This window comes from Copadichromis virginalis, linkage group LG22 (assembly GCF_057382275.1).
Source record: "Copadichromis virginalis isolate Kocher_CV1m ecotype Utaka linkage group LG22, C_Virginalis_male_GT1.1, whole genome shotgun sequence".
Lineage (NCBI taxonomy): Eukaryota > Metazoa > Chordata > Actinopteri > Cichliformes > Cichlidae > Copadichromis > Copadichromis virginalis.
Window position 1 is genome coordinate 11,343,635 of NC_140638.1, and position 23,185 is coordinate 11,366,819.

The 23,185-nt window shown below is 39.6% G+C and overlaps 1 protein-coding gene across 2 annotated transcripts in view; it reads left to right on the plus strand.

Moving 5' to 3' along the window:
* The first annotated feature begins 3,752 nt into the window (after positions 1-3,752).
* Positions 3,753-23,185, plus strand: part of samd12 (sterile alpha motif domain containing 12) — a 132,471-nt gene continuing 113,038 nt past the window's right edge. The window contains exon 1 of one of the 2 annotated variants that reach the window (XM_085445756.1): positions 3,753-3,902. In XM_085445756.1, the coding sequence (XP_085301882.1) occupies positions 3,890-3,902 (13 nt within the window). In that variant the 5' untranslated portion in view covers positions 3,753-3,889. Of the gene's footprint in view, positions 3,903-4,214; positions 4,677-23,185 lie in introns of those variants that run through there. The other variant, XM_085445755.1, reaches the window with a different exon arrangement.

The window sequence follows — 23,185 nt, forward strand, 5'->3', positions numbered from 1 at the left end:
TAAGAGCTGATAACATAAACTCCCATTATGTAAAGCTCTTTAACTAAAATGATATTCTTTAAAATTCTAAATAGTAACTGTTTTCAAGGAAGCGTTCTTAACCAGATATCCATTAGTTCATTGCAGAGTGGCTGAACCCCAAGTGAACAGGAAAAGTCTGCACAAGGTTTTGGAGGTTTCAGACAATATCACTGCCAAACAAGGCCGAGTGGTGGTTAAGTAAAGTGGTGGTTAGTAAAATCAAGAACAACTAATAATCTGGTTCTGCAGGATTTTCAGTCATGTTCAGATTACTAACATGCTAACAATGAGAAACATGCCTAGCTGACATACTTTATAAATTTGAACGCCAGCTACTGCATATACTTGTGCAACAGACCAGTGAAAACTTTTATCTCCTAATTCAAATGTGAGGCACTATAAATGTACACATGGTAGCCAGTTTCTTACTGTAAACTGGATAGTGTACTCACACAGCCTTCTTGAAGCTCACATACAGACTTAAATCCCACTCAAGGACTGCTTTCAAGGACGTTTTCTTAAAAGATTTCATGTGATTTTGTAAAGTTTCAAACTTTGCTACGCAGCTATATAAGAATCAGTCCATTTAACTAATTAGGACAAATCTGCATATAATTTTGAATGTAGCATGCAATATCACTGCCGAGCAGCACCTAGGGATGGTTTGATAATGGGAGACTAAAATGTATCTGTTTCCTGCTTATATATCTGTACTTACGGTAATTTTAGTCAAAAAGTGAAATCAACTGTGAAGTCTGCAGGTGTTCAATGTGAACACATTATATGCATGCAAATATGCTTTAACAGAAAATACCGCCCATCATTTGTATGTTGAAGCACTAAAGGGAGTATAAATGAACCAGGCTGCGTCTTGCTGTAAACTGGAGAGTGTAGCTGCACAGTTTTGCCTAAACTTAGACGCACGTTTCAGTATTCGCGTCTTCATCTTTTTGACCTAAACAACCAAGCAGACAGGTGAGACCATTTTTACTATAATTACAATCAACACCAATTTTAAATAATTCTTAAATAATTAAATAGTTCTTTGTGTTCATGTTCACAGAATGCTTGTCGTTGTTGTCGTTGCGCTTCTTGTGGCTTCTGCTTCAGCTTCCTGTAAGTGGCAATGAGGTGTATCTGATATTTCAGCATTCAATTATGTGTTTTTAAAGCATTTTAGGGATTTACAATTAAGTGACAAGCAATAATAGTAAACTGTGCACTGTGTTCACAAAGTATGATCTGCTTCATCGCTGTCAAACAAATTCAGCTGCCTCATGACGTCTGTTTTCTCCTCCTTGCAGTCCAGCCTCAGTACTCTTTCTCCCCTTCTGTCGGGTCAGGAAGTGGCACCTAATTTGCTATCACTGGAGAAGATAGGATCACAGCTGTAAGGGTCTGGGAAACCTACAGTGGCCACATCATAGGGTGAATATAAAAAAATAAAATTACACCTTGTGATATTAACACTGCTTTCATTCAAAATTAGCACAAAAGAGATAGGTCTATTGATCTATTGGTCATGAGAATGCAGCATATTAACCACCAGCAATTATCTTACATTGTCTTTGTCTGTGTCTCATTTATTTATCAGCATTCAGTTCCACTATGGCTGTTTTTGATCCAAACTACAACAACACTGCACACTGAGGACCGTAGCATCATCTGTTCAGTTTTTGGACAGGAATTGCACTTTGCACAAAATTCTTTAGGGGTATTTTCATTAGTATCTAAAATGATAAAGTATCTACATGAAAATAAGTTATAATTACTATTTTTTTCTTCTTATCCTTATAAAGTAGTTAACCTACTGCTTTTGCCCAATTGCACACATCAGTGATCGAGAAAACGGGTGTTGATAACTGTAATTGTTTTCTTTTGGCAATCTGTCATCTTTCTATTACTCACTGTATACTTTTAATGCCATTATTCACCGTCCTCCACACGATCCAACAAAAATACAACTATACGTGTAAACTGGAAATTAGTCGATTTAATTTGCTGGCTCGATGGAGTTTAATTCCTGTATCTTTAAATAAGAAAGCAATAAACATCTACTTAATGCATAGATCATAGATGCATAGATCTTCTTTGAACAAAACGTTCCACTTTAACTAGAGTAGAGCCGCGAGACACATTATGGGACACAGCCTGGCTGAAGACTAAGCGAACAGGAAAATATTCAGTTAAAATAGAAATCTGAATATACTGAATGAAACTTGAATATATTTGATGAAAGTCAGATTATATTGAATGAAAGTCTGGATTTATTGAATGAAAACTGACGTTGCAAAGGCTCTGGCGCCATCTTGTGTTTAAGACGTATAATATTGTGTCGCTACAAGAAGTAGCTCAACAGGGGAGCAGCATTCCTAAGTAATGAAGACATAATTCTCTGGAAAATGCTTGTACTGTCGTAATTAGTACTAGTAACAGTAACATATATATTAATTCCCCAATCTCCCACGGGGCTGTCTTTATCCTTCGAGCTTGGCTCCAGTTACCATGAGGACCACTGTTTCCTTCACCTCCACATCTTCTCCAGCTCCTTTCTCAGCCCTTGTTATTTCTCAAGTTTCTTATGTTCCTTCTTCTTAATATTGCGATCACTTGGTATAGCTACATCAATCACTACAGCCATCTTCCTCTGCTTGTCCACCACTACTATGTCTGGTGGCCTCTACCTGCATTGTTGCCTCAATAATCCACCTGTTAGTAGTAGCTGAACCTGATTAACAATCCCCTCTGCTACCTAACTGACTAGATCAATATCCCAGAAATTTGACTGACTTGATGCTATACTCTGATTAAAAAGGGTTTCTATAGTTTTGTGATGACTGTAGTGATCACTGGACTGTAGTCACTGTAGGCAGCGTAGGGTTTATATTAATTTTTAAGATCCCGAATTTGGTGCTTTGATGATGTTGGTCAAGCACTGTCTAGCATGTCAATCTAAAATCTGTCATAGATATATCATTCACTCAAGAGATATGGTGACAGCACAGACCACCTGGATAGTGACAGATTGAGCTTAGGCTATAATACTAATACTAATACTACTACTACTACTACTACTACTACTAATAATAATAATAATAATAATAATAATAATAATAATAACAACAAAAGCATCTGATGTAACAATGGACTTGAAACAGATTTGGAAGGTGACAAAGGAGGTGCCACATCCAGTCATCAGGCCCCAGTGTGTGAAAGCTCCACTGTTCTATCAGGATCCAGTAAGACAGACAAAGAGCTACAATGTAATTATCAGTGAAATTAACTCTTGATTGTTCTCTAGCTGCTACAGTAACAAAGTGGTGGGATTGTGTTCAAACATTTGGCTCATGAACTACTGACCAAAGACCTAATTAGTTAAAAGGAGGAAGCAAATTATTTCTCCTGCGTAGACAACAGGATTTATCTTATATGTCAGCTCCTGGCTTCCATTGTGTAATTGTACCAAGCTTAAAATCTAGATCCAGTGGGCGTGCTTTCTCTCACATAATATGCAAGCTAATTTTTTATTCTTTTTTTTTTTTAACTTGTGTGTGTGTGTGTGTTCTGTCCTGCAGACTTTGATTTAATTGCGTTGAAATGTGCTGCGTACACAGACATTTGCCTCGCTGTTTCCAGCTACGGCTAAAACTGCTTTCTCTGCAAAACCCAGGAAACTTCCTCTTCCTTCCAGTAAGCGCTGAGCCTACACTTCCCAGAATCCTTTAAGGCGCGGCAGCAGCTGTGCGCTCCGGCTTGCCCGCAGCAAAGTGGTGATAACACACCAAACAAGGTACAATGAGCGAGCGTTGACTTTTACATTTCGTCTGCTCCCCTTTGCGAGTGATGCCCAAATCTGTGGAGTAGCACCATGGCCGTGGAAGGTAAGGCGCCTCACAATGCGCTGCCCACACCGGCGTGTCAGGTTTTTTGTGTCCTTTCTAATATTGCATACAATAGTATAGTTATCATATGAAAGGATTTACACGATTCAGCCAAGACACAGTCAGGTCAGCTGTGAAAGGCTGTGATTGGGTGATGTTGTAGCCTCTGCTCTGTCAGCGTTAGATGCGCCGTTTTGGTCATCTTCTCCGAGCCTATTATTACGCTGTACAATTGAATCAATGTACGGCTGGTATTCAGAGTGCTGATCCATGATCACACACCATAAAGCCTCGTGTTAACGCGCAGCCTCTTTCTGTATTTACATTGTGGCAGCCTGTGCGCCTCGACGTTGCTCTGCGATTGGAGCCCCGGTTAACAGGTCTGCGACCGAGGATCGCCGAAGTCCTTTGACACGGTCGCCTCGGCATTTTCTCTGGAGGATTCTGAATCACTTTTATGAGAGAACATTAAGATAAACCCATCTCTGCTAGGATTTATTCACGGGTCTTTTTCGTGATGCAACAGCGCGCCGTGTGAGCGCTCAACCTGTTCCACAAGAACAGTCTCTTAGAGGCTGCTCGCCTGTCAGCAGGTGGTGTGGCATGTGGACAGGGGTGGTCACCTGCCTCTCCCCGTGAGTGTCAATACACAGTTAGTTAAGGTGCTCGCTCCGGACGTTTGAGGTGAGGGAAGTGGCAGTCAGTGAGTCACAATGCTCGGCCAGTCTCCTCACCTTATCGGAGGCATCCTGTGGATCCAGAATCCAATGAGAGGTATGTCAGAGGCATGCTTTAAACGCATTGAGTGCAGCCAGCTCTCTCGCTTGAGAGGGCTTCTCCAGTCCTTTGTTTGTGTATTTCCCCACGCAGGTATGTTTGGTATGACATTTCGAAGCGCTTGCATAGCCAAGATCAGGTTTTTTATGTGGGACGTTTGTGTGCACAGCCATGTCTGTGTATTGTCTGACCTGAACCAGTCTCTCTTGTTTTCTTTGGTTTAAGTTATCTTAGTGAGGATACGGGTTTTTTTGTTTTGTCCAGGATGTATGTGTAGTGGCATTGATAGCACAGATTAAACAGCGAGATGAGATAAATGCTGTCTGACTGCTGTTCCCTTCATTTTCTCTAATGTTAAGGTCCTGTTTAAGATTTTAGTGAAGCATTTGTGCTTGCCCCTAGAGCCTTTGATCATACTTCTCCCCTCATTGGTTAAACCTATTGTAAGGTTCAAGGCCGCTTTAAACATTCTCAAGCTCTGTGTTTGGCCCCCAGTCGAGAAATGTTGCAGCCACGAAGTTGTGTCTTTACTGCTCCGATGATATTGCATCTTAATAGGGCAGATAGCTGAACAACAGGTATAGAGATGTCATCTGTTTCAAAGCATCTTAGATACAACCTTTCCAGAATATTCCCCTGTATAGTTTCATTCATGCACCTCTTGAGATTCATCATTCAAAGCTGTAAGAGCAAGGCTGTCTGCAGATGCACTCTTTGTTCCAAAGCTGCGTAGTTTGTCTGTTGTCCAGTTTCAACCATTTCTTCAAGGAGCAATAGCATCAGTCCTCAGCCACACCACAGCTAAAAGTCATGACATCACTTCATTTTTCCCATGAAATGATTTAATGCTCCCAAAATCATCTTACAGGATTGGCACCTCTATAGGAGATAGTCTAACAAAATGTCACCACTTAAGGCTTGAGCAGTTCATGCAGCTATGGAATAAATCTTTGCATTCGAACACGATTCATTTACTTGTGTCACTCACAGAGATGAATTATGAGTCACGTCCCTATTCACTGAAGCTGCAACAGCCACAATCTGAAAGAAAATCACACACACACAAACCAAGCTCGCACAAACTTTTCCAAAGCTGTCAGAAACATCCTGCGGAGCCTTATGCTGAAGGTAAAATGTACTGATGCTACAGAAATACTGTGACTCGGAGTAGAAGAAAGTAATATGGTATTCTCTTACTGATTCACTTTTTCCTTAAATTTAAGAGGGAAATGTTTACTTTCATCTGACAGCTGTATTTTTCACATTATAAAAGACATAGAAAAAGGATCTTACATTGAACTTAGGAGGCTTTGGGTGTGTGATACCTGAGTGGGCTACAGCTTCGGGGTTTGGTTAGAGTGTCTTGTAATGTTTCAGTTATCTAGAATTGCATGATCCTAAAATTAAATTCACACTTTATTTCAAGGCCCAAAGAAGTAAAATAGTTCAGCACCTGACAGTAAAGCAAAGATTCAGTCCAACATCAAAACATGAGTGCAGATTTGCTTAGATTACTTGATTAATCATCCCACATATTTATGTGAGTAACCACAGAGGCACACACTTCAACTCTATAATTATAATTGAATTCAGTTCAGTGTCATTTATATCGCACCAAATCACAACAATATTCGCTTCTACATTAAGAGAGAGGCACACTCAACAATCACATGAGCAAGCTTTTGGCTTTTAACAGGAAGAAACCTCCAGAGAGGTGTGGCCGTGGAGTGAGGGGCAGGGAGACAGGACAAAAAACAGGCTGTGGAACAGAGCCAGGGATGAATAATAACTAACGATTAAATGTTTAATCTGTAAGGACACATAAACGAGCGCCACTTCCTGTTTTTAATAACACTCACAAGGATGTATTTTTGCAGTTGAGTAGTTTTAATTTTGATGCTTTTAGCTCAGTTTTCTCCTTGTGATTCTAAACTTTTAATTAAGTACCAGTAAGACTTTGTAGATGTTTTTATGACATAGTATGTTTTTATTTGCTGTTGTGTTATATTTGCTAAGCAAAGGGCACTAAACCTTTTTGAGTCCAAGCTCTCTATAGTCAAATCACCTGTCAAATGAAATAGTTTATTGTTGCAAAATTAATCAGTGACTATTTGTCTTTTTTTTTTTTTTTGAATACAAGAGATTTTCCATGATTTTTTTGTGTTTTGTTATTTTTAAAACAGAAAAGTTATATTGGTCAGGGTTCTATTTGAGCATTTTATAAATTAAACCAGCGATCCCCAACCTTTTTTGGCCATGGACCGGTTTATGTCTGACAATATTTTCACGGACCTGCTTTTAAGTTGTCGCGGATAAATGCAACAAAACAAAACCACTACCAAAAAAATAAATAAAATTGATTCATAACACACAGGAAAAGACCCAGGGAAACCGAATTAACGATAAAAATGCTTAAAAAAAATAACGATAAAAACCGATAAAACCCCTTGAAAACCATCAATTTGATACCCGAGCCTCAACTCTTGCAGCCCGGTACCAAACGACTCACGGACCGTGGGTTGGGGACCGCCGTATTAAACAATCAAACAGAAAATAAAAGTAAGGTTTGCATACAGTGCAGGTATATTAAATTATATGTCCTGCTTTTGTTATTTCTCCTTCCTGTTTTGGTTTCCTATGCTCACTGATCTCTACTTCTAAATTTGCCACAGTTGGCTAAAAATGCCTCTTTTTTTTCTTTTTTTTTTTACATCAGATCTAATTAAAACCATTATTTTCTCTGCAGTTATTGCTAAACTGTCCCCGCGGGTGGGACAAAGCTTGCGGCAGCATCATCACTTTTAATTTGAGATGTGATGAAAAAACAAAAAAACATCACAACAACTCTGCTGTGTCACTGTGTTCTGTTCCAGTTCTCCACCAACCCTTCCAAGAAAGAGAATATAGGTCAGATATTTAATAATTTATAAGCTATGAGAGGACAAAAAAGCTCTTTGGGAAATGAGGGCTTTCGAGACTGCCACCCCAGGACCCCACTGAGCTTTACTTTGAAAGGCACTTTTGATTAGCTGTGCTTAGCCGATTCAGTTTACACAAAATAACAAAGGAAGCACAAATGTTTGCAATGCTCTTTAATGATAAGCCGGCAAATAGTTTACTTTACACTCGAGAGGAAGGTTTAATTAGGGTCTTTAAATGGTGTGAAATTTGATTATAGCTTCTTTTAAATGATCTGTTTAGGAGCCACTGTTTTCTTGTACAAGCACTGCTTTTTTTTTTGTTAGCATAAAAAATTCTAGAAAAAAGTCTAGTCTAAATGAAAAAAGTAAAATCTGAGAAAGAAGATGGTCATGTTTCTGATACACTCTTTGACACATATTAGATTCTGAGTAAGTGAGGCAGTGTTGATTGCTCAGAACAACTTGGAGATTGATGTACATGTGTATTGATTGCAATTTTCTTGTCCCATTCCAATTTCCAGTAATTTTTTTCTGAGTGATCTTCCGATGATGTTTTAACTTTTTAACAATTCATATTTTTCTTTCATAGATCTTTAACTGACATAACAGAATGCGAGCAAAAGTCAACATTTCCTCAATGCAAAATGTTGTTAGCAAAATTTTAGGATCTTCTCTCGGTGAAGCAACTAAATATAATGTGCTGTGCTACTGGAAAGAGCTACATATACTGTAATTAACTGAAGATGAACCTTTACCTGCTGATATATTTTACCTTAAGAAAATAAGCACATGCAGCAGTCATATAACAAAACTAATCACAGGTACTTACTCAATTTTGCAGAATAACTTAGGTAACAAAACATTCACCCGTTTCTCTTTTTCGCTTTGATCGTTCGCTCATATTGAGGCTGCTAGCTGGTGGCTAGCTTTGCGTCTGAATAGCTTTAGCTTTAGCCACTTTGGCTTTGTTAGCTTCTTCAAACTGGACATGTTCAGCTTAGGTTTGATTTTAGGAAGATTTTCATACTTAGGGTTCCCCCTTGGTTTACTTTGGCAAACTTTGTGTATTCTACACTCAGACTGAGTACTGGCCACAGCCGTCATGCATGCTGCTTATAGCATGGCAGTAAGTATGTGCATGACTATTTGCTTGCTATTGCATGAAACCAACCATCTCATCTGACATACATGAGGCTAACTGACCGGTCACTGGTCAAAGCCAAGACTGCTGGAAATTGTCAGATTCTGGTACCTGGCTGGTTGATCAGTGCATCTCTGGGATGTCTATTCTGACACATAGTTAATTTGATAGGCACTGAGGTTATACTCCAGAAACTTGACACAGGATCCTTAGTGACGTAGCTTAAGATAATTTCACCTGGGGCCCTTAGCACAGATGGAGACATCAAGTGACCTTGCTTCATAACAGCTTATGTAAACAAAGTCATGACTTAATGGGGGAAATTAATTTTAGCGTTCTGCTGACTAAAGGTTGTATCATAAATGTACTGGTACAATGACTGAGTGTGAAGCTAACCATCGTATGGAGGGTAGGGACGCAGTACTGTTAAAATATGAGTATAATAGTGTATTAGTGTCTGACTCATTTATTTATGTGACAGAAATTATGTTTCAAATGAAAGAAGAGACGCGAAGAGAGAAGTTTAAATGCTGGCTCACTTTGGGTATGAAGCACGAGGGAGTAGATGCGTGGGTGTTAATGTTGGACTGTTGGTTTGGGAACTTTACAGAAATGGTCACACGCACCCACATCAGAAAGGTGTGAGCACTTCTGAACAGCAGTTCTGATAGAAGACATTGGTGCCTTAAGGCCATGTTGGGACCAAAAATAGAATAGTGTCAAACTGAAAGTGTTGGTACCGGCGGTCGCCAATGCAGGAGGACTCTTGCAAACCAAAACAATAACAGGGTTATTAAGCAAATTAAATCTTGCTTAACATTTTCCACATACCCTAACACAACTAAATCGAATAAGCTCAAGTAGATTAGCTTGTTTTATTTATGTTACAGCATTTTTTAAAATCTGTTGTTTGCAAGCATCTGTTCAGAGCAGCAAGTCAGTGTAGCTGTGATAACATTCCAGTGTATCTGATTAACCCTTCAGACCTGCTAGGTGATGTTTTATTCCCTCACTTGCAACTTGCCCATGCTGAAACTGTTTTATAAGATAACTCAGTTTTAAGATAATCTTGGGTAGATTTTAATTTTTGTAGGACAGCATAGCAGCTGTGTCTCCTACAAAATTTGATTATATCTGGTAGCGATCCGGTAGCGCAATCAGGGTGAGAACACCACATAGTAAACGTCTTAATCATTCAGCCGCCAGCATTCATTGTTATTATCAGCATGACAGAGGCTCTACATTTTTCCAGTGCTAACGTCATTATAATTTAACCAGGCAAGCTACTAAAAGGCTAACATGTGTCAGGACCATGAATTATGTGGACGTGTGCATGTACACACATATAGAAAGCGGCAAGAGCTGGACCCCAAGTCTAGTCGCAGTAGTGTTTATCCCTGTGGCTGAGGTTGTTCATTTCCCTTCTTTCTATTTGCCTCTATACATCCAGCCTCCTTGATCTGCCCTGCCCTGCTCTGCCTGTCTGTGCACCCATTCAGAAAACTCATTTCAAATCCTTCCCCCGGATCTAGCCCAGGAATAGAATTAGGAGAATAAACATGTTTATTTGAGTCAGTGGAATGGGATTACATCTTAGTCAATTTAATAAGGAGCTACTACATCGGACGAGGATCTTTCAAACCTTACTCAGCAGGAATAGGATTAAGATGACAGAAGCGGATGCAGCAAATGTCGAGGGAGAGCAGTGTTGTGCAATCGTCCTCCTTTAGGTAGGCCTACAGCCATGTTTGATGTACCATACTAAAGTGCTGCTGCCTGGAGTTTAGCATAAGAGATAAGCAAAATTAAAAATAGAAAATTAAAGTATTGGTAGGCACAAACATGCCCTCAAGCAACGTGCACAAAGGAGACTTTCTCATTAACAGACTTGCAGAGATTTCCACTACTTCCATGGATTGATGTAAAGGGCAAGTACCTGAAAGAGTCTGTCTAACAAATGTCAATGGGTTATTCATTACAATTCTATTGGACCTGTCCCTGGTCTGAGTGCTTTAGCTGGCTCAGCTTGCATTGCTGTCTCTGACTGTCAGCTTGAGAGAAAGAAATCCAGGAGAAGGAAAGGCCAAGTGTGTCTGGTCTGGACACTTTCTTTTTCCGCAGCACTAGTTTATATTCCCTCAGTTTTACTAGAACGTGTTCTGTACAAGTAAAAGGACCAATTAAAAAACACAGAAAAAAAGGCAATGACTTTAATGTTAAACTAATAAAATATGGTATGTTTTCTTAATGCCTTTTCTTATTTTGATTTCTTGGTAGTACCTCGGCAGTGTAGTGGTTGATAAATTCAGCTAACATCTAAAAGCCACTTGTTTGAGACCAGGGGGAGACATAAATGCAGAGGGTTATGTCGGAAAGGTATCTGGTTTAAAAATGTGTGCCAAATCAAGATATGTAGATGTATTCAACCTAAAGAAAAAGACTGATTTAGTAGGGAAAGTGGGCTAAAGTTTGGCTTACTGTTGTTGCATGGGTGTGACTGGGTGTGCTTGTAGAGTTTTTTCTCATGTTTAAAGACTATTGCAGCATCTTGCTCTCAGTCCTCTGGGAATCTTTGAGCTCCTGTACTGAGTATAGACACACTCATGTCTTCCACCTGACCATGTTACAAAATCAAGAGGTGCACAACAAAACCAAAGTGACACTAACGTCTGACCTAGGGATGCTGTGATACCACGGAATGTAGTAGTTGGTACCAGTACCAGCAACTATTCCTACAAAGTGAATATTCCATGTATCCAAATGTTGGTGACAGACTGTTTATTTGAAATGTCAACATTATATTTTGCATATCCAATATTAATGCTAATTCATGTAAACCATTGCACACAATTTGGCCTACAGGGACTTAATGAAATTCACAATACAAGACCATCTGTCTAAAAAATGGTAACATAAGAAGGATAATACTTTGAATTGATGTTAAATTGAAATTCATTCACCTTGAATTCTTTATTAAGTTTTGTATGCTGATCTTTTAGGTGCTTTGCTAAATTGGAAGTATTCTTTCGCTTGGTCTGAAATAAGCCAGAGAGCATCACCCCTTGGCTATCCACCTGAAGCGCAAAGTACCATACCCAACTATGCTATTCTTATCATATAGTCAGAGCAGCTGTGCTAGCTGCTTCTGGGTGTCCTCTTTTTCCTCTTCTTTTCTTCAGCAGACTAAAACACTTGGAGGCATATGATGCCCCTGGTAGTTCTGGAAGAACTGCAGCATTTGTACATGAGCAGCATACTGTGCCTACAGTATATAAATTGAAAATATTGATTCTGGTGACTTCCATAGCATGGGTTTGACATTAACTAGGTACTGTTTGGCTCACTTTACATCAGAAGGTACAATTGGCATCTTTCAGTTAAGTATATTAATAACAAATAAGCCTATTTTCACTTGGTAGAAATACTATATTAGTTAAGATATTAAGCCTGCATCTTATGAAGAAAATGTGGATGTGTGTTAATATTGTTTCTTGTTGCAGGAACAACTTGATTTGCTTTAGAAGTTTAAAGGGTACATCAGTACCATAGATCCAAAACAAATATCCTAATTGCACTTAATAAATACATTAAAAAAAATTTGCATGCCTAGTGTCACTTTTCAAACTACATTGTTTAACACAATGTATGTACAGATGATCGAAGAATAATAAAAGTCGTTCTACAAAACTACATCCTTATCATTTGAAAAAAATGATGTAAAATGATGTAACCATTAACCAGCTCTCTAATTTAAAAGCACCATTACAAATTGTAGTTTTTGTTCTATTCATCTATTCCTATCACACCTGCATTAATACTTCCCTCTCATTGTATTTAAAGTTTCATCTGTAGCCTCAGGATGCTTCATGGTACAGCTCAATCAACTTGAATCATGAGCCATATGCTAATTCTGTTCTCAGAATTATAGCGATGAAAGGGAGAAAAAGTGTAAATTTTCCACATTTAGAAGTGATGAATATGCAAATTAATGAAGACAATAATGTTGTTTTATGCAGATAGCTTCTGTCTAACCTCTGTGAAGGCATTCTTAAAAATGCATTGTAAAAATACCTGGCTGATTGCATGGGTTCTTGTCCGTACCGCAAAACAGGGCAGAACAAAATTTACTGTATACAGTAACTTTATCGACCTTTATGAAGTGTGACCATCAGGGAAATTAAGCCCAGGGGAGGAGACAAATTTTGCTGAATGTTCCAGTCATTCTTTGCTTATTTCATCCTTGCAAAGCGCTCCCGGCCCTTTGTGCACTTCTCGTCTCTTTCCAAAAGGATGCCCTTTCTGCTTTTTGTGAATATTTGGCACCCCGGTGTGTCAAGTGCAAAAACTTGGCTTTGTGTCAGCTTCAGTCCCTGGTGACCATGAAGTCATCTGCGCTCCATTCTGCTGACTGATTGAAGCTGCTGATCTGAGAGTTTGGGTGTCACTGATGATATAGTGGGCACAGATGGAGAGTCATTGTCAGGTGAAGAAAATCGTTATGTGGCGTTTTTAGTGCTGTGAAGCTGATTCTTTAAAGTTCTCTTAAGGTGGAATAAACAGGAGCTTTGGTTCAGTTAGGAAGTGTGTGTGAATATGGCCCATAACAATATGGATAACTGTAAAATTACATTTTTAAAATGCAACTTTTCTAGTAGTTGTACTTTCAGAAGTACTCTGTTAAACTATATGAGCAAAGGCAGATGGTAACAGAAACGCATCCTCCACTTACAGCAGTACTCCACAGTGAAGGCCAAAAATGGACAAAATGTTAATTGTAATTCAGTTGAAGTGTTTTTCAGGGGGGTGGCAACAGAGCTAATTAGATCACTACTAATTTAATCAGGCCGTTGAAGAACAGCAGTGTGCTGGGGTACAATGAGCTCATTGCTGAAAACATCAGGGGAGCACTTTTAGATGTGCCTTACAGTGGGAAATTCAAATAGTTTTTTTTTAAATAGGTTAGATATAATATCCTATAATTATCAATTAAAGGACTAAAATCCAGTGGTTAGCACTGTTGCCTCATAGCAAGAAAGTCGTGAGTTCAATTCCACCATCAGGCCGGGGTCTCTCTGTGTGGAGTTTGCATGTTCTCCCTGTGTTTGCGTGGGTTCTCCCCGGGTACTACGGCTTCCTCCCACAGTCCAAAGACATGCAGTTGGTGGGGTTAGTAGGTTAATTGGAAACTCTAAATTGCCCATAGATGTGAAAGCAGGAGTGAATGTGAGTGTGGCTGGTTGTCTCCTGTCTATGTGTTAGCCCTGCGACAGACTGGCGACCTGTCCAGGTTGTGCCCAGCTGGGATAGGCTCCAGGGAAGTGGATATGAACATCAGGCTGTCAAAGTGTTTGGCAAAGGTGGGTAGAGGTGGTGTTGTACCATAGAATCAGAAGGACAGACTTTTTCTCGTGCGCCTTTCCAGTATTTAAATCTTCTATCTAGTTTTGTTTCTTGGGTTGTCTTTAATATCTGCATAGTAAACTGTATGAGTGCCGCGCGGCGTGAGGCCTACATACAGTCATTCTGTCAAGTTAACATATGGCCACACAGAGCTGTAGTTTTGGGTTTCTTTCATTACCATGTTGGTTGACCAACCATGGCTTGATCGAATATGACTGGAACTAATGGAGAAATTGCATTGGTCACATCATGCCTGATGGCTGTTTAATCAGCCGGTCCCTCCTTAAAGCAGAAGAATGTAAACAGTTTGTGTCTCTATATGAATTCTGCTTTTTGAAGTGACACTGTGATACCGAATCATGACTCTGCATTGTAAGCATTACGTGTATCTTAAGGCAGTAAAAGCTAGTTGATATTGAAATATATTACACATATAAACATATACGATGTCTAGGATTGCTATATTGGTAAAGCAGCTTCAAACTTCTTCAAATAAAACAAGTGAAAGGTTCAAAGCATGTCTTGTATACCGTACCTGGTAACTGATGAGATTTGAGTCAAAAACTTTTGATATTAATATGTAATAGTTTCTGTTGTTTTGGGCAAATGGAGGAAGTTTGAGTTTCATTAAATATTAATAGTTGTTACTCAGTTCTAAATTAAGACACTCTATTTTTTCACCCTTTTACTGTCTGCCTTTGAAGCAGAGCATGCTAACAGCTTTATGCCTGGAATACAGGCATAAAGCAGCATCACAGCAAGCCAAAGTGAAAAGCAGTTATATTTAGCTCATATGTATTTGCAAAGTGGGTCAGTTCGGTCTGTCTTTTTCTTTCCAGCTCTGTCTCACTTGACTCATTGTGTCTGTCTTTCGGATTTTTACTTTAAGTCACCGTCCAACTTTTTTTTTTTTCCACCGTCTCTCAATCCATCATTCTCTCTCTCTTTTTATCCTCCCTCACACTCTGCACCTAAGAAATATTCAAAGCTGAGCACATCTGCGCCTGCTTGACACAGTCCCAAGCAGCCATGGCTGATGGAGCCCTGGGGTTGTAGAGGGCAGTCTATGAAGTTTGAATGCAGTTAACTTTTGATGGGATGTCAGGGTGAATTAAGAGCCCGTAGAGTCTAGCTGGCTGGCTAACTCATTACATGGTTTCACTTTGATAGTTAGTCATGCAGTCAATCCTCATTGTCTCAGCAGCTGACATATGAACATAACCACAGCCTTATGAGTGTGCATGAGCAAAATTAATGGCAACGATTCCAAAAAGCTTCTTTTAAGGCTGACTTAGTCGTCTGAGTATCCTGTTTAAAATCCCATCTAATCATTTCAGAGTAGTGAGATTCTCTCTTTGCTTTCTACGTATTAAATGCACAGTTTATAAATTAAGCTGCATGGGGCTCTCTTGATCACAAAAATAACAAAAAGCATATTGAAATGAAATCACGAAGTAGCGTAGTTGTTGACCTCACCGCTGCTTATGGACATCTGTTAATTGATCTCTGGGCTCCCCCAGAAAATAAGACAATATTTTCGATATATTTGCATTAAAATGACTGATAAATTTAAGAAATAAGGAATAGATATGAGAAACACCCTTCAACCATGTTAGGAGTGTTGATATTACATAGTTTGTCCAACAGAGGGCACTCTGCAACTGTAATTAGTGTTAATGTTTAGAGCGTAAACAAGTAATTCAACTCCATTGTCATATTTTCCCCAGTAAGAACTCTTAAATAACTCCTTACTAACCAATGTTTCGTGTGTCTGAAAGGGAAAAAATAAAATCAGTACTGGAGCAGCACCGTGGAACAGTCGTTAGCACTGTTGCCTCACAGCAAGAAGAATTTGAATCCACCACCTGGCTGGTGCCTTTCTGTGTGGATTTTGTGTGTGTCTAAGTTAGCCTGCCGACAGAATGGCAACCTGTCCAGGGTCTACCACGCCTTTTACCCTGGGATAAGTTCCAGCGCCACCACAATCCTGAATTGGATATGTGGGAGAAAATGGATATACGGATGAAAATATCTGCATCAATCTTAAAAATCCTTAATTATTGTGCTCTAATTGTTTAAGATGTTTTCATATTGTGTCATTTCAGTCTAATTAAACAGCCACAGGTTACTAATGAAATGTTGATTGCTATTAGGGAAATCCCCAAATATTTTTTTTTGTTTTGTTTTTGTTGCATGGATGTTCAATTTTTCATATCAGAATATTCTGATATTCTTTTATAAAATGTGGACATATGTAGCTACAATTTAAGCTTGGAAGCTCATTCTCCACTCTGGTTACTGTGTCCGATTTAATGACTTTATTGCAGGATTTACCAACTTTTTTCTGTAACCGGCCCTCCTCCTGAAACCCTCTCGAGTCATCTCCGGAAAAATGTATAAACAGTATTTTGTGATCAAAGGAGCCCAAAACCTGATAGCTTCTTGGGGACAGCACTGTTGCTAACTAAAAAAAAATCACTGACATATAAATGTGGAAATCTTACATATTATAACTTTTTACTGCTTAACCGAATCACTGAAGCCACTGAACCTAAATGTAACATTTCGCGCTCGTGTTTCCATGCACAGTCAGCCTGATCTTAATCCTTGGCGCACCTACCTGCTCACAAACGGGAAAAACAAACATGTATGTATGTAAAATGTAAAATGCATTGCACCATGGGGCATATTACTTTTGCATTACTTTAGCAATACTCTGCTTCTGATGCACTGTTGCATATTTGAGATTTAACAATATGAGCCTTAGGCCACCTGTGTACACACTGGCACAAATCTCTGTTCTAATGAAGGCACAGGAGTATTAACAAACTGACAAAAAGTTGGCAAAAGCACATCGCAGCACTTTACAGAAAAATCTCGTGCGCACAGCGATGCTTTTGGATGCTGCAGGTCTAACTGCTGATCATTGATTTTGCTACCTGTTGAAGGTCAGGCTCTGGCGGCTTGTTGTTGGTCGGCATGCACTCGGCATTAACATCAACCGGGGTCCAGGGTTGTGCATTATTGTGTAACAGAGTTAAGCATATTGTCATGATGCTTGCAGAAAGAGCTGATCTTCCGATAGAGATAGTGGGTAGTTGTTTGTGGCATGGGCACAGTTTTGACTTTATCATCACATTTTTGTCTTTTCGTGAAATAAAAATTAAAGCGAGCATTTATATTTGGACTCCTCAAATATTGTAGACCACTCCACTAGTTTTTTTGTTTCTTCTGCCACAAAAACTTAAGTGAGCTGATTCAATTTCAAGTGTGCAGAAAAGGGGCATGTTTGACTTCAAATCTGGTGATGACAACAACAGAGCTGACCCACTGAACGTCATGTTCTGTTACCTGAGCTCACCTGAGTCCCAGATTGCAGAGGCAGCTCATGAATGTTAATGTAGCCGGGGAAGGCTTTAACAGTAGGTGTATTAATAACTCATGGATCAGTTAGTGTAAAAGAAGGGTGCCCTACTTTTTCAGTGTTCAGAAGCATAAAAACCTAAACTATGCACAGCTTGAAGTCAAATACCACAGAGCAAATGGTTTACATAACCATGTGTTCTCCTTCTACTCAAAGCAGCAGCACCTCTTCTGTAAGGCACTTTAAATACTTTTAACAAACTTGCTGCAGTCTCTTATTAAACACTGCCAATTAAATTTTGTTACTGAGCAGAAAATGCTTAAATTGTACATATGGTTGTCAAACTCAAAGAATATCTTGATCTTGTTTAATTCTGATAGAAGAGCCTTTGAAATCCTTTTTAATCTTAAAGAGCTTTGCAAAAGAATAAGTAAAGCGATCACGTACATGTAACTTTCTTTTGTCTCTCTGGGCAGCGAGTTTATTCTACAGGCTCCTGTCCAGAACATCCGATACCGGAGGCCATGAGGTTCATTTCCTGTCGCCTTCTAGTTTTCAGATACATTCTAATTAGTACTTTAGTTAGCATGTAACAAGGATATAACTGTCTGCTGTCCCTGACTGATGGAGATGCTCTTTCCAAGGTCCTCGGGGGCAGACAACTGAGCAGACACACTCCTCTCACACGTTTACACACTCTTCTCACATTTTCTTTTCTAATTTGGAAAGCAGAGGATGGACACCACAAGTAGATTTGCTAGGTTTGCTCACTTTCTCCGAGCAGACTGGGCGAGAATTACAAACGCACACAGTGTTTGGAAGGTGTCTTCACAGCTTGTGCGTACGTCTTTGTCTGCATATATACATGCAGGGTTGTGTAACGTCTGCACATCACTCTGAATGCATGCAGTGTTCGCCTGGGCACACATGAACGTGTGGGAGCTAACAGGAGAGAGATAACAGATGGGGGCAACTGACGATGTGCCTGGAAAATATGTGCAAATCCGCACATTTACTCCCAAATGCCTTAGTTATTTTAGATGTAGAGTTTTGCATGTTTCCAGCCATGTGACAGAGACTGATTTCTGATTCAGCTCTAAGCTACCGTTAACATATAAAAAGAGTCACAGCTGCGCAGTTGACTGAAATGCCATGTTCTCTACATCCTGCTAGTTTGGGTGCCAGAAAACCTCTTCAAATTCCCCTAGAGTGTCTGCTGGCGCAATTGCTCTGGAATGAAGGCACCCACGTCCTTCCTGTCCTGTGTACATGACTGTTAGCTTATTACATATTAACTTGTTTCACTAAAAGTTCTGGAAGCAGGAAAAAAACAAACTCAAGGTCTCAAAGCAGTAGTTTGTACAGTCTCCAGTCATCTGGCTCGCCCTGGCCTCTTTCTCTAGGCTTTGTTTCTGGGTCATAACAGTTGATTCTATTCACAAACATTTCATTCTGCTACACCCTGGGAGTCAGCCAAAGAGAAAGAGATCACTATGAGCCTGAGCGCCCACACAGAGCAAACATCACTTTTGATTATGGACCCACTACTGGTTTCACTTTGAACCAGCTCGTGCTGTGAAACACTGGCTCTAAAGTTAGTGCAGAAATTTGCTGTCTGGCTTCTTCCATTTCCCCTCTTGGAAATGTGCTTTTTCTTTCCACTGGGTTTCTTGCATGGGTGTAGTTTTATGAGGAGATAGGGAAACACATCGGCCTCGGTACATATTTAAATCATCTCACCCTCTGTTAGCTCAGTTAAGTGTTCAATTATAGGAATTCACTTGGTCATTCAGTCATTAGATTTATTGAAAGCTTTTTTTGCATGAAGAAAAACCATAAATGTCAGGCTACAACCACGCTGTACAGCTGATGCAGTGGGCTGGGGGACTGCATTTATATTTAAATATCTCCAATTTAATTCTGAACATAAAATACCCAAACCCCTGGAAGAGTCTGAACGTTAAGTGCACAAGAATGCCATTTACACAGTTGTTTAAGTGGGTAAATATGCAACATACAGTCCTGTTCAAGTCTTAAGCTACCGCTCGTTTTTTTATAAATTGGTAGGACAATGGGAATACGGTGTTTTACTGAATGGTGCGAACATAAATGGAAATACAGCATAATGTTTCTAATGGAAGTCAGTATTTAGACATGTGTCTTTTTGTCTTTCTCTCCTCACTCCCAACCAGCTGCAGAAGATGACGGCCCCTTGTTAAAAGGGAGTTTTTCCCTTCCCACTGTCACCAAGTGACTGATTATACAGTGGGGCAAAAAAGTATTTAGTCAGCCACCGATTGTGCAAGTTCCCCCACCTAAAATGATGACAGAGGTCAGTAATTTGCACCAGAGGTACACTGCAACTGTGAGAGACAGAATGTGAAAAAAAAATCCATGAATCCACATGGTAGGATTTGTAAAGAATTTATTCGTAAATCAGGGTGGAAAATAAGTATTTGGTCAATAACAAAAATACAACTCAATACTTTGTAACATAACTTTTGTTGGCAATAACAGAGGTCAAACGTTTACTATAGGTCTTTACCAGGTTTGCACACACAGTAGCTGGTATTTTGGCCCATTCCTCCATGCAGATCTTCTCGAGAGCAGTGATGTTTTGGGGCTGTCGCCGAGCAACACGGACTTTCAACTCCCGCCACAGATTTTCTATGGGGTTGAGGTCTGGAGACTGGCTAGGCCACTCCAGGACTTTCAAATGCTTCTTACGGAGCCACTCCTTTGTTGCCCGGGTGGTGTGTTTTGGATCATTGTCATGTTGGAAGACCCAGCCTCGTTTCATCTTCAAAGTTCTCACTGATGGAAGGAGGTTTTGGCTCAAAATCTCACGATACATGGCCCCATTCATTCTGTCCTTAACACGGATCAGTCGTCCTGTCCCCTTGGCAGAAAAACAGCCCCATAGCATGATGTTTCCACCCCCATGCTTCACAGTAGGTATGGTGTTCTTGGGATGCAACTCAGTATTCTTCTTCCTCCAAACACGACGAGTTGAGTTTATACCAAAAAGTTCTACTTTGGTTCCATCTGACCACATGACATTCTCCCAATCCTCTGCTGTATCATCCATGTGCTCTCTGGCAAACTTCAGACGGGCCTGGACATGCACTGGCTTCAGCAGCGGAACACGTCTGGCACTGCGGGATTTGATTCCCTGCCGTTGTAGTGTGTTACTGATGGTGACCTTTGTTACTTTGGTCCCAGCTCTCTGCAGGTCATTCACCAGGTCCCCCCGTGTGGTTCTGGGATCTTTGCTCACCGTTCTCATGATCATTTTGACCCCACGGGATGAGATCTTGCGTGGAGCCCCAGATCGAGGGAGATTATCAGTGGTCTTGTATGTCTTCCATTTTCTGATGATTGCTCCCACAGTTGATTTTTTCACACCAAGCTGCTTGCCTATTGTAGATTCACTCTTCCCAGTCTGGTGCAGGTCTACAATACTTTTCCTGGTGTCCTTCGAAAGCTCTTTGGTCTTGGCCATGGCGGAGTTTGGAGTCTGACTGTTTGAGGCTGTGGACAGGTGTCTTTTATACAGATGATGAGTTCAAACAGGTGCCATTCATACAGGTAACGAGTGGGGGACAGAAAAGCTTCTTACTGAAGACGTTACAGGTCTGTGAGAGCCAGAGATTTTCCTTGTTTGAGGTGACCAAATACTTATTTTCCACCCTGATTTACCAATAAATTCTTTACAAATCCTACCATGTGAATTCATGGATTTTCTTTTCACATTCTGTCTCTCACAGTTGAAGTGTACCTCTGGTGCAAATTACTGACCTCTGTCATCATTTTAAGTGGGGGAACTTGCACAATCGGTGGCTGACTAAATACTTTTTTGCCCCACTGTAAGTGGTCGTCTGATTGTTGGGGTTTCTGTGTATTACTGGAATGTCTTTACCTTACAGTTTAAAGTGCCTTGAAGCGCCTGTTGCTGTGTTTTGGTGCTTTATACTGTAAGTAAGACTGAATTGAATAGTTTTCTGTGTTCATTATTCTATCAGTTTTGAAAAGATCCCCAACACCACAGGCTGGAATCCAGCCCCAAACCATAACAGCATGTTTTACAGATGGCTGTAGAGAGTCATTATTGTACATCTCTCCTGACCTCTGATGATGATGGTCGACTCTACACCACAAATTTCTAAGTTGGGTTAATGAGTCCATAAGATGTGTTGTCCCAGATTTTCAGTCCAGTTCTTGTGTAATTTGGCATATCTCGGTCTTTTCTCGCCATTTCCTTTCCCAACCTTCCACTTTTTTTGAGCTTCAGTGAATAGTATATGGATGAACTGATGATGCATCACATGTGTCTCTCAGGTTCTGTCTGGTCTTCGCTGTACCCTTTTACCCATTTGTTAAGGACATGACTTTGAGATACGGTTTATCTGCTGTAGATAGTTTTTAAGGTCTGCCACTTCTTATTTTTTCCTCCACTTGTCCATTTTCCTAAAATTTTTACAGCAGACTGTACAGCATGCCAGGATATGCCATGTTTTGGGCCAATAGCTTCCTGGGAATCACAGTTAAGTGCAAAAATAAGGTTATTTTTGCATTATTTTTGTTATATTTTGCCATCTTTGGAAGTTTTCATAGATTCGTCTAAAGAAATGGGAACAAATTGTGTTTTTGCGTTAGGCTTCTTGCAACAAAGTGTCTGATGATATAATTCAAAATGGGTTGTTTTCTAAATTGTCTGGTACGTCCCTTGAGTTCGGTGCCCTTTTTATATTTGAATGGTCAGAGTTAAGTGGCTTAAGAAACCAAAAATATATCTCTGAAAATGGATCAGTATAAGGATTTGACTAAAAATGAGTGAAAGGGGACAACATCCAAAGAAAAAATGTGAAAGATAAAAGCCTGAATAACTATTGCTCTTTTGCAAAGTACTGTATGTAATATTACACCATTTCAGATTGTATTACAGCTACAGACAATGTCCCTATCTATTAAGCATCACACTAATCAATTAAAATCTTACCCAATAACTGTCCAATGCAGTAAAATATTAAATATTCACTTAATAAATACATTCAGACTTACCCATTAGATATATCTAATTTTCCATGAGATCTCCAATGCTCTCTATTAAACTGCAGTTGGTGACATTTGCAACCATCAATAAATTTCTTGAGTGCTTTTTATTTAAACTGGTTTTCCACACTGTGCTTACTTTAACTGTTTTTATACACACAAAACATATTTTCAAGAAGTTAAAAAAATATTCTGATCTTTATCTTATTCATATTTGTAGGCTATTCAAACATTATTTGAGCTAACAAAACACTAACTTCAGTCATTTCCATCTTTATTGAATACACCTAGTAATAACTCACAATGCTGAAAAAGGAAAGTTAATATGTGAATCTAGTAACTCTTTGTACCAGCTCTAGCAGCAAAAACTTCTATTAGACATTTTATAGCAGCCTCAGGGACTTTACTCAAATAAGAAGCTATTTTTGGACCTGACATTACTGTTTCAGTTCGTTGATATTTGTAGGATGTCCTGATTTAGGTCATGCCATGGGATCTCAGTAATGTTAAGGAAAGCGCTGGGAATTCTGAATGACTTCTTGTTGATTTACTGGTGTGGTCTGGGTTACTGTCTTGTTACATCACCCAACTTTGAAGTCATGGACTGCAGCGCTGACGCTCTACTGTA